The 12,202-nt window shown below is 43.9% G+C and overlaps 1 protein-coding gene across 1 annotated transcript in view; it reads right to left on the bottom strand.

Moving 5' to 3' along the window:
- IGF2R (insulin like growth factor 2 receptor) overlaps nucleotides 1-12,202 on the bottom strand; it is a 1,933,894-nt gene that overhangs the window by 1,687,927 nt on the left and 233,765 nt on the right. Inside the window, exons 6-7 of the mRNA XM_078648980.1 lie at nucleotides 5,932-6,052; nucleotides 2,557-2,668 (exon numbers count right to left, since the gene is read on the bottom strand). Coding sequence (XP_078505106.1) covers nucleotides 2,557-2,668; nucleotides 5,932-6,052 — 233 coding nt within the window. The remainder of the gene's footprint in view (nucleotides 1-2,556; nucleotides 2,669-5,931; nucleotides 6,053-12,202) is intronic.

The following is a 12,202-nucleotide window of genomic DNA, read 5'->3' as shown; positions in this document are numbered from 1 at the left end:
TCATAGGGCTTACTGGACTCCAGAACGCATAAGCAGATACTTTCAGGTAGAGGGAGCAGCTTGTCTCTGCTGCAGTGTAATGTGGGTGCATGCTCTATACATGTTAGGGACATGTTCCCACCTCCAGGAATACTGGGAAGGAGTGCTGTGAATAGTAGGAAAGGTCATTGAAAAGGAGATCTCTTACTCAGCAGCCTATTGCCTACGAGGATGGTTCCTCCACACAGCGAAACACAAAGTCAGTAGCAAATTCCAAGATTTTGCTTTTGTCCTAATGAAACAGGAGATAACCAGGAACTGGAAATCAGTGAGGGGCCCGAAAGTAATGACTTGGAAGGTGGTGTAATTAAAATGGGCAGAATATGAAAGAAGAATTTTGATGAGATAAGCCAAGAGAGGGCCAAGACCCATTGATGTTGTCAGGGCTTGGAAGACCATATCGCATGAGCCAATACATATGGGTTCGGAGAATCAGGAAGCAGAAGAAGGGGTTGAATAGAGCAGATTCTTACTCCATGGGAGAGAGAATGAGGATGAGAATACCCTTGTAGCTGCTACTCGTTCTTGACCCCATTGAAATAGGCATTATCCTATGGATTCCGATCCCTCCATACTATGCGGTAGACGGGGATGCACATAGGCCTACATATTACATACAAACACATCAGAGTTGCTGTGGTGCGCTTGCAAGGCGGGAGGGAAAGGGAGTAAGTTGTTATCATTCTATTGTTACAGATTTGCTTACCAGCTGAGATGTTAGTTGAAGCGAGCAATACCGTGAACTTGCGTCAGGAGTTTCGTCGGCCGGAGGGGCCTTAGGGCAGACTGATTCCTAGACACGTCATCTCTTTTATAATACTAGGCCAGAAGATTGATTTAGATCAACTCACTCTCGAGGAACGCACTCTGCGTCTTTGTTGGCTTCGAAGTCACAAGCGCACGGGTACCATTCGTCCGTATGCCCCGGAGATCCCTTTGGGGATGTGTACGGCCCTCCCACACGGCGGAGATTGGTCAGCACTGGCTACCTGGGAAGATCTCGGGCTGCATATGATTGGGGACCTCTACGGAGACGGGGCGCTGCTGACCTTCCAGACGTTGCAGGACACCTACGGCCTCCCGAGAGGGGATTATTTGTTGCATGCCGCTCTAGTGGCCAGTATACAGAAACACTGGAGTGGGGGCCTCTCCGAACCGCCGACTTCCCTGGGTTGCCAGTATGTGGTTATGGCGGCTGGTACTGTCAAGGCCGTTACCTGCCTGTACCGGAGGCTCGCGACGGAAACCATGTCGCCCCTGGATGGTCTGCGAGTCAAATGGGAACTGGATATCGGGAAACCCATCCCTGAGACGACGTGGCCCCAGTTGGTTCGGCGCGCCTGGAAGGGTACACGGAACGCCAGATTCCAATTAGTCCAGTTTTTCACGCTTCATCGAGCGTATTTGACGCCTGTTAAGATTTCACAATACTTTGGGGGCACTACATTATTCTGTCCGAGATGTAGGGCGGATGTAGCTGATTTCCCCCATATGTTTTGGTCTTGCGCGGGGTTGACTGATTACTGGAAGGCAGTGGTGGCTTGTCTGAATGCTGTCACGGACCGGCAGATAAAAGTGGATATGGGTGTCTGCCTATTACTCTGGTTTCCTCATACCCCCCGAACAAAAGTGACTAGCAAGTTCTATGACCTGGGCTTGATTCTGGCCAAAAGGGAACTCACCATGCACTGGAAATCGAGTCAGGGCCCTAGTGATTCATGATGTAAAGCGACTCTCCTGCGCTGGGCACGGGCTGAGAGCACACTCCGACTACAACAGGCCAGGCGCCTAGATAATGACAAAGCCTTAGAAGTGGCCAGAGCGTGGGAGGCATTGGTGACAACGCTTCAGCGACCAGCAGATAGTTCAAGCGAGGGGGAGGAAGATCCAGCATAAGGGCTGGCACTCCGGTGGGTAGACTACTGCCATGGGGAGAACTGATAGTGGTGCACGGGGAAGGTAAGATTCAGGGAAGATGTCTCCCTAAGCTACTTGGCACGACGAGAATCGCTGATAGATGGAGGATACCTGATGATACTGAGTTTCTTTATGTTGGTGGTAGGCGCATCGACGGGGTGGGTGGGACTGGAGGGGGAAGGGACTAGGAGAGTTTTTCGCTTATTTTTATAAAAAGCATGAGTACCACTGGATGTGATGAATACTGTCGTTGACATGACCCCAAGTAAAGTACTTAATGATGTTCATTCTTGTTATATTTGCCAATAAAAAACGTGTTTACAAAAAAAAAAAAAAAAAAGAAGGTATGCTTAACACTGTTGAAATGTAATGAGAGTAAAATAAATGCTTAATAAAATATGTTTTAAAAAAACTGCCATTCATTCTTACAAAGTGTGTTGGAATGTGGCAGGTGCTCGTCATAGGTGAATTTAGGTTTCAATCATCTACTTCATAACATTCCCTCAACGAGAACACAAAGACCAACGCCAAGGGATGTAGTGACACTCTGTGAGGAGTCATTTCTAGTAGGAATGTTAAAGATAATAGTAAATGAAATACCTCTTTTCTTCCAGAAGGACAGACGAACGTGATTTTAACAGATGGGTTATTGCCATTACAAAAGGCTGGCCGTTCCTGTTCACTGTAATCCTTGCCATAAATGAGCTCAAGCCTGAAAGAGATAAGCAAAGTGTAATTTCAGAAGATAAACTAAAACCAATACAACACACTCCTCCATGTTTTCAAGGCATCAATGGCCTAGTGTTAGTAAAAGGGTATTATCGGATTAAATGTGAGTCAGTTAACCGAAGTCAACAAAGACAAGCCACTTATGGCTCAGAAACAAAGATAAAGAGAAGCTCATAACGCTACAGAAATGTGAATTAGAAGAATAAAAATGAAGACCTTTTTATATAATGCCTATCAGTTTTATACAATTGTTGCAAATGAAATCCTGATGCATTTCCAATTAGTTTAATTCAAAATACTTACTGAATTAACTACCATTCATCTATTACATGCACCCACCTAACTGCTCCCTCGCCCTCATGCAGTCAACAAAGATCCCTCCTATGTTACAGCCATATGTCAAACAAATTACGTCCCTTCGATAATGCTCTTTCTGGTAGCTACTTTGTGTCTGCAGATCCCTCATCCCAGGAACCTCCCAAGGAGGTTGATCGGATGTGGAAACAGCAACAATAGTTCCTGTGTGCCTGCAAGTGATGCCATAAGGCTCTGTCTCAACTCGGTCCCATTTCGGACATGACAACATAGAGCCACAAATTCGATCCACCCTATGAGATGACATCAGTTGTATCCTATTTTTTCCAAGCCCTCAAACATACAGCATTGCTTACAAGACTGAGTTTGTACAGGTAGTGTGCATAAACTAACTTGTGACCTTATTACTCTTGGGAGACCAATTCATAGAAGTGATAAAACTGCAGTTAGTAAGAGTATCAAACAGAAAGAAGTAGAAAGGCCTCTCTGAAGTCATCCGTTTGCTATGTAGTCAATGGCCTAGAAAATATTGTCGCCATATTTGGCATCAGGTCAAAAGAGAAAGACTAAACTGGCACCAGGTTTCTGGAAGGCTGACAGTGAGATATCTTCTAGGGAGCATCTGGATGTCGAAAAGCCTAGGTAACTTTTCATATGCTTCTTTTTCGACTTGTCCCTTAGCTCCCGCTTTGACTTACTGGACGTTAGAGATCTAGATAAGGATTTGCCTCTTGATGGGATCAGGATTGATCCGCTTATTGTGCTCAGTGATGCAGAGTTTAGTTTTCCACACAGGGCCTCTCTGAAGTCATCCGTTTGCTATGTAGTCAATGGACTAAAAAATATTGTCCCAATATTTGGCATCAGGTCAAAAGAGAAAGACAGAACTGGCACCAGGATTCTTGGGCGCAACATTGCTCGTACTGTCAAGAAATGTAAAATAAGTTTTAAATGGCTTTAGTAACACACTGAAAATGGTAGGAGTGGACCTCCACATCTTCGTCGAGCCTGAAAAAAGAGGTACTCATGTCAGAGAACAAGAATGGTGCCTACTTGTCGCTTAGTGTCAGTATGTACAGAGGCGAAATAGAGGCGAATGGTACCAATTGCAGAGAGTCGGCACTATTACAAAAGTTTCTTTTCCAGTCTTGGGAGGTTCACAAGGTGAGGAACCTGCAGGTAGAAGTATACATCAGAAATAGCCACCCCTCCTAGAAATGCTTATAGAGTAGTACTGAACATATGTTGTTTCCACTAAACAACTTCACTTTTTTGTCCATCTTCAAATTTTCCAATAGCCCTCCTTGGCACCTCCAAATGAGGTTCCACAATGAGCAGAGCTGCCTTCCACAGCATCATGTTTCAAATTACCATGCATCCAATGCACTACTTAAATACCTCCCACAGAATACATCCTGAATACCTCCCCAGCACCCCTAATTACAGTCACCAATACAGTTTTACAGTACTACCAGTACTGCATCTCAGTAAGCCACCGTAATAACTATTCACTAAAACCCTTATTTGATACTTCCTTCTAAACGAAGACTCAGGGCTGCCTCCTTTGCGGCTCCTCAACACAGTGCATTGCTCCTAGATACTGCCCTTTGATTCTAGCGTCCTCACTACAGTTTAATATGCAGTACATACATGCTACCCAAATACCCCTATTCAATGTTATCTTAGTACTCTAAAATACCTTCCCGATTCTCTTCAATATGTATACTATTGACCTGCGGTGGTTTTTAAATGACTCTTTCACATCTGCCTTTTCGATTCCACTGGTTACTATACATCAACAGTTCCCACAAAACCTCCTGGTCAATCCACACAGCTTGGGGGGGGGGGGGGTTCTCAAAAGTACAATACAGCAAACTATCACTCTGCAAACCCCCCCAATCCCCCAGCAAATACCACCCTGCACTTTTACATTGCATTTCAGTTCATCCATTATTAGTCCAGAGGTATTTTTCCTCAACACTTTCATTAGTATTTCTCCTCAAGATTTATCGAACGTGTTTCTCCTCTCAACTATTTAGGTACTCAATATAACAATCCTCCGTAAGACCCAGAATCTATCTTGTTCTCCTAAAGTACTACTCATTATTGAAGACGTTATCCTTAACAGACAACCAACTTACTAACCTTCTGAAATTCTTCTCATTAATACACCCCATGCTGTTTCACTCAATCATGTGTTTCAGCGTTTGAAAAGCATGTAAGAAGCTTTACAATAGAAATGTTGTAGGGATAATTGACGATAACTTGAAGTTTGTGAATTAGGTAGGTAAACAGTCCCGCATTGACCATCCCATAGTAACAATGGCCTTGCCTTTACTGTTGTTCAGGACTGTGTAGCACAGTAGTTAAAACGGTCTGCAACAAAAAAAAAAAAAGGACCTTTCCCCTCAGAGTAAAATATTCACAAGGATTTTCCTTGCTATTAAACCAGGAATTTGAATCAAGATGTTTTAGTGCATGCAGATAGGGCTTGACATAGGAAAACATTTTACAAGTATGATTGGACGACACTAATGGGCTCTTTGAGATAGAACTTGTTGGCATGCTTCGCTCTGCCTGAAATAAATAAAGCTTATTTTATACAGGCATAGGAGGTTCTTCCAAGTGTTAAATAGATATCAAAATATATTTCTTTCCATCTAATAAAGTTAAGTCCTTGCAAATACAAATAGAGTTCCAAAAATTAGGAAAATATTGTTAAGAACCATAATTAGAGTTCATATTTTTAAAAGGAATTGTAAAGGTTCTATGTAAATTAATTTGAATATTACACACTTCTACATTTCAGGTTCTAACAATGTTGTTGAAGAATACAAATAGCTCTATAAGTAGGAAGGATTTGGAAAATTTGCAGTATTAAAAATAAACAATGGACAAGCACGAAAGATACAAAAATGTAAATGCACCTACCTGTCCTTGTCAATCAATTTTAAGATTTCTTTAGGCTGGCCAACATCATAGGCATGATTTTGCGTCAAAAGACAAGCAGCACTTCCGTGGGGACAAGACGAGGTTTCAACTGAACCACTTCCTGGCAAAATAAAAGGAGTAAATCAAAGGCACTTTAGACTCCAAAACACATACAACAGCAGACAACATTTTTACATTGCACAAAAGCACACTACCTACAAACTGAAATCATAGCTTACTTAAACGTATTTAGGACACATTACATCAAGTAAACACTTTTGGGAAGTGTGGTGCTTTATAAGAAATCAAATGAAAATCAAATTATTGTAAGTAGAGGATAGTATGGTCACTCCCTACCACCAAGGTGACTGGGGCGACATAAAAAAAGCTCCACAGTTACATTTAGCCATGAACGGGTCTGCTATCCTCAAGTTCATGGACAATTAGCATTTTGTTAACTATATAATAGACTTGTGTTGAAATTGTAGTAATGCCCCTCTGCACACCCACCTAATCCTAAAACTCCAGCCCTACTCCTAATTCTACATACAGCCTTAAGTCTGCACTGGTACCTCAGGATTGCCAAGTAAACAACATTTATCAATGAGTGAGAGAAGGAGGCATGGCAGCCGAAAAGCTGAGGCCTGGCAAACACAGTCTGAGGTGCAGTGGAGGGACACTGAAGGAGTTGGTGCACAAACTCCTCCGAGTGTGCCTCTTGAGTATGTCACAGGGAGGTTGTGAAATCTGTCATGGATTTAAAAAATGCAGATCCTCCACACACAAGCTGGAACCCGACTTTGAGTAGGGGTTTCTAGTTTTCTTGAAGCCTACCTGTGATATCACCTATACAATGGGAACCCATGTGAAGAGAGCAGATATTATGTGACACACACTGGTACCAAGTCAGTTGGCAGGTATGATATCAGTATGCACTGCTTGCATGACAAGGTATAGAATACCTGTTAAACAAGAGGAATCAGGAGCTTTTTAATCCGGTCCTGCAGACGTACTCCTAAGTCGAGTATTTGAAAAACTGGTATGCAGTTACCAAGTGTGGGGGAGAATATTCAGGTCTGTTAAGAAGTGCCCTCGCACAACCCCATAGGATGTCATGCTTCATCATTGGGCCTGCTCCAAGTTGGGCCAGCGCTGCAATGCCCGAATGGCACCCGCAAAGGGTCTCTTCAGCTGAGATCTTTGTAGATGAAGCTGTATGGTGCATGTGGGTGTGTGGACTGGGTAGTGTGGTGAGTGTGCAGTATTGTTTAAAATAGGTCTAGGTCAGCCCTTTTTATTTCTAGGTGGGCACTAGCCTAACTAAAAGCAGATAGCCCTAAATTGATATAATGGTCATACAGGGCCTGTGTGCTGTGTGAGGTCAGCATGTTTCATGCCAAAGGTAGCCCCTAGCAGGTCTAGTGGCAATTCATCAGGACCGTGTTTGATTCGGAGAAATTAATCTCAACTCTAGCACTACCGCAATGCTGGTTCATGGATTGGCATGATGTAGCAGTAACCAGCCTAGCAGTTGAACACCAGGTCCAATTGGCCTAGTGATCTGAGACCTTTAAGTTAGTAGGTCTGGATTGATGGGGACCAGAGCAAGGGTAGGAACACAGCTAGTTGCTGCACCACCCTACGTCGGAGCAACAAGGTGCTCTGCCGTAATGCCCCAGTCTATCCAGAAACCTGTCGACCTCACGCACCACACAGGCCCTGTAGGGCCATTATATCAAGTCAGGGCTACCTGCTTTTAGTTAGGCTAGAGCCCCACCAAAGAATAAAATTAATATAAAGGGCTGCCCTAAATCAATTTTAAAACAATACTGCACACTCACCGCACTACCCAGTCCACACACCCACATGCACCATACGGCTTCATCTACAAAAGATCTCCCCTAAAGAGTTCCCTTCGCGGATGCCCGTCGGGCATTGCAGCGATGGCCCGACCACGAGCAGGCATCATGATGAAGCATGACATCCTGAGTGGTGTGTGAGGGCACTTCTTAACAGACCTGAACACTCTCCCCGACACTTAGGAACTGCATACTAGTTGGTTTTCTTTAAAGGTATAGAACATGCCATGCCCCAGAAGCAGTTGTTATTGGTAGACAGTGGTACTACTCCTAGCAGCTGTAAAATAGAAGAGCTATGCTTAGCAGGTTCTTCGGACTAGTATACTGGCCAAAGGGAATGGTTAAACACTACTTTATGTGCTCAGAGGCCAATGGGAAACCCAAAAGCCATGCCCTGTATGGAGAGGCAGGGGGGCTCATGTAGTCAAACCAAAGGTAATGCCCAGTAGCCTCTGCGAGCAACAAGAGTAGGAGCAGAGCATGGCCAAGGGCTGAACCAGCTGCAAGTGCAGACTCAGCACAGCCACAGGTTTCATCCACCAGGCACTGAATGCAGGGATATTGGCAACAATCTGACTACTTGTTCAAGCATACAATAAATTCTCCAAGAATTCACTGAATACAATGTTTCTTAAGGAAGGTTATGTTATCAAATAAAATTAATAGCTAATCAACAATATAAAATACATAAAAACCCCTAAAACATTAGATGAAGCATTTTATGGTGACAAAACAAAATAATTGAAAGTTCACATATATGGTGAACTACTCCGCCATAACATACCAAATTACCATAAACATCGCTGATATCAACGAAGCAACTAACAATTGTTCTTTTCCACATTTGCATATTCTGGAAAAAAATCTTATTCTTATTCTTATACATAGCAAACGAAAAGATATTGGTAGAATGTACTGTAGTTTAAATGATGCAGTAATCTATGAAAGTAGGTTACTTGTGAATGGCCCTGGAGATATATTTTTCATAAGGAGATGTAAATGATGACTGTAATATACCAGCAGTACATATGGATTTAAAGTAGTGATATCATCAATAATTCTAATGGTGATGAAATCAGTGAGATGACCTATAACAGGAGCACAATAACAATCAGTGCATGGTGAAGGAGGAGTTCTACATACACAACTCTACATTTCTTATCTCAACAGTATTTATTAGTATTTTATATCATTACCTTGAAGTCCCTTCAACTAAATACGTAAAGTAATAAATATAAACGCTGCTAAATAGAATGAAAGAGTGAATGTTTGCTCACTTACCTTGTACAGGACTATTATTCATGTGGCGAAAGCATCTAATCTTTGAATTGGGTTAATCTAATATAGTATTTGCCTGCATATTTAACCAATTCATTTTGCCAGGCAGTATTTTTTGAAAAACCACAAGACCACAATAGAGTGAGGCACTTTATCTACCCACACTGTCTGCTGTATAGTGATTTTTAGGGGAAATTATTCCTCAATATTAAGGACTCCTGTGATGAAAGAACAAATGCCCTTCCATTGAAGTTGAATGAAAAATGAATCTATGTCTCAGCAATAAGTTAGCCAACACAACATGCAACCATCCACTTTTTAGGTCTAGCTAGAGACAGTTTAGCTGTCTGCAATATCACAATCATAACAACAACAAAAAGAAATGGTATATAGAGAGGGGCAGTGGGCCAAACCTTTGGTAGAGGAGACAACAACTCAGCATTAGATTGGCCAGCAGTTCTGTTTGTTCGCACAAGGAGAGCTTTGATTGCAGGGCACGGATAATGAACTGTTTGTGGACTCTAATGGAGGCACAGTATCCTATATGCTTTCAACAGACCAAAAGAAACACTCCTGCTGCTGTGAGATGTCCCCAGCGTACTGTGCTGTCACACCGCTAGAACAGCAACAGCATGCCAAGGAGCGGAGAAATACATATGTGCCTTTAATATCTGCCTTGAGGCCAAACCACAGGCAAAACTCTGAAATCGTCAGGTAAGAGCCCAAGGACCCTTGGTGTGAGGTGAATTATTTAAAAATATGACAAATTGTACTTTCATAGGGTAGCATTGTCTGTATGTTGGGTCTAGGAGTCTTATTGTGTTTCCTTGCCGATGGCCGTACTTGCTCACATCAAGACCTCTGTTTTTGACGGTCTCCTAGAGAGAGAGAGCACTTTCTTTCAGAATCTCAGCAAATAGATGCACCCATACATCCATATTCTGTCTTTCACATGAGCAATTGGCAGAGTGGCTGGTCCCAATTTGTCAGATTAGTAGGCCTAGGGCCATCTGTATGGAGTGACATATTTGGAAAATCCACCAGAAGTTGCAGTTGCATAGGACAGTACTGCATTTATTTTGCATGCATAGGTGTTTCTTTCCTTGCTAAAGGCCCTCCAGTTGTGCTGTCTGCTCTGTATTCTCTCCTCTCAGCCTCATTTCGTTGGCCCTCTCAATGCGGGCCATCTTCTAGTGTCTCACTAAGGGTAAGCTTCACCTATACCGCTCTTCCCTGCTTTTCACCCAGCCATAGACGCAGGGATTAGCTTCTCACTCACCATTTCAGCAGGCCTAGTGCACTGTGTGTGAAAGTGACTTAGTTGGACAATCTGAAAAAAGCTGTATTTTGTAGTACTGTATTGCCAACAATTTCCAACTGCAAGTGTTTTGGCAGTGGACGCCATCAAAGAGGGCATAGAGGGCCAGTGTCTTAACAGACTCGAGCACTTGGCCCACTCCAAACCCTCCGTATTATGATTAACTTCATTACAAAGACATAAGGCATGGTTGTATTTGGTATTATTAGCCATAGTTTTTATTATCATGAATGATTGGCAAGTGACTGTCATAAATCAATTTTCAAAGGGTCATAAATCATTTTGACAGACTCATAAATCATGCCCAGTCATAGAACAATCACAGCTGCTCATAATCATGTCATAAATCGTATCACACTTTTTTGTTACTATGCCATAAATCATACCTGTCAATTTGGGAGGTAAATTGAGTTTCTGTGTTAGAATCATCGTCTGTCCGCAAGGTGGGGGCAACCTCTCGCTGATGTTCGGCTCAGCTCGCTACCTTTTTAGGTCTTGGCCTGCGTAGGCTGCACTTGCGCAGTCTTGATGGGCGAGAAATTATGTCTTAGAGTAGGGAGGTAAACGAGCCAGCTCTTCTCCATTGGCTGGCTTCCTAAACGGCGGCCAGCCATTGGAGAAGAGCTCTGCCTGTCATTCTTTTCGGATTGAGGGGTGTGTTTTTTGCTGTCCTTTCTATCCGTGACGTTATCCGTCACTCAACAAAAAACCACAGTCTGAAATGGACGGGGCTTACAGACTCCTGCTGCCCGTCTTCCCGATGCTTGTTTTTAGTTTAATATACCGCAAACGCGGCCCGAAAGGCATTGGAGCACTCTTCAGGGGAGAGGGCAGTTCGTCTGCAACGTCCACCATGCGGGGGTCTCGGCGGCAGAAGCGCTCTCCAGCTTGCCTTGCGTTTCTGCTAGGCGGGCCTGCGCGTGCCGCAGCTCTCCCCCACCGTCAGCATGAATGTGTCCTTGTGTAGCGTAAATGGTGCTCATTCCTGTAAAGTGCTCCAATACCTTCGGGTCGAGTTCGCGCTATATAAATGTACACAAAAAAAAAAATTCTCCACTGACCTATATTTTTAAGACCAGTGCATATCATTAACCTCGATCTCACCTTGTAAACCCCGCCCTATGCAAAGCTCATTCCCCGCCGCCACCTGTGCCGGAATGGCAGTAGGAAGCATCTCACCCCGGCTGTGTGTGTGTGGTGGGCTGTGTGTGGGGCTCTGTGTGTGTGTGTGTGTTGGGGGGGGGGGTGTGTGTGTGTGTGTGTGTGTGTGTGTGTGTGTGTGTGTGTGTGTGTGTGTGTTGGGCTCTGTGTGTGCGTGTGTGTGTTGGGCTTTGTGTGTGTTGGGCTGTGTGTGTGTGTGTGTGTTGGGCTGTGTGTGTGTGTGTGTGTTGGGCTCTGTGTGTGTGTGTTGGGCTTTGTGTGTGTGTGTGTGTGTTGGGCTTTGTGTGTGTGTGTGTTGGGCTCTGTGTGTGTGTGTTGGGATGTGTGTGTGTGTGTGTGTGTGTGTGTGTGTTGGGCTCTGTGTGTGTGTTGGGCTCTGTGTGTGTGTTGGGCTCTGTGTGTGTGTTGGGCTCTGTGTGTGTGTTGGGCTCTGTGTGTGTGTTGGGCTCTGTGTGTGTGTTGGGCTCTGTGTGTGTGTTGGGCTTTGTGTGTGTGTGTTGGGCTCTGTGTGTGTGTGTGTTGGGCTTTGTGTGTGTGTGTTGGGCTTTGTGTGTGTGTGTGTTGGGCTTTGTGTGTGTGTGTTGGGCTTTGTGTGTGTGTGTTGGGCTTTGTGTGTGTGTGTGTTGGGCTTTGTGTGTGTGTGTGTTGGGCTTTG

Source organism: Lissotriton helveticus, chromosome 6 (genome assembly GCF_964261635.1).
Source record: "Lissotriton helveticus chromosome 6, aLisHel1.1, whole genome shotgun sequence".
In the NCBI taxonomy this organism is placed as follows: Eukaryota; Metazoa; Chordata; class Amphibia; order Caudata; family Salamandridae; genus Lissotriton; species Lissotriton helveticus.
This window is presented reverse-complemented; position numbering and strand designations above follow the sequence as displayed.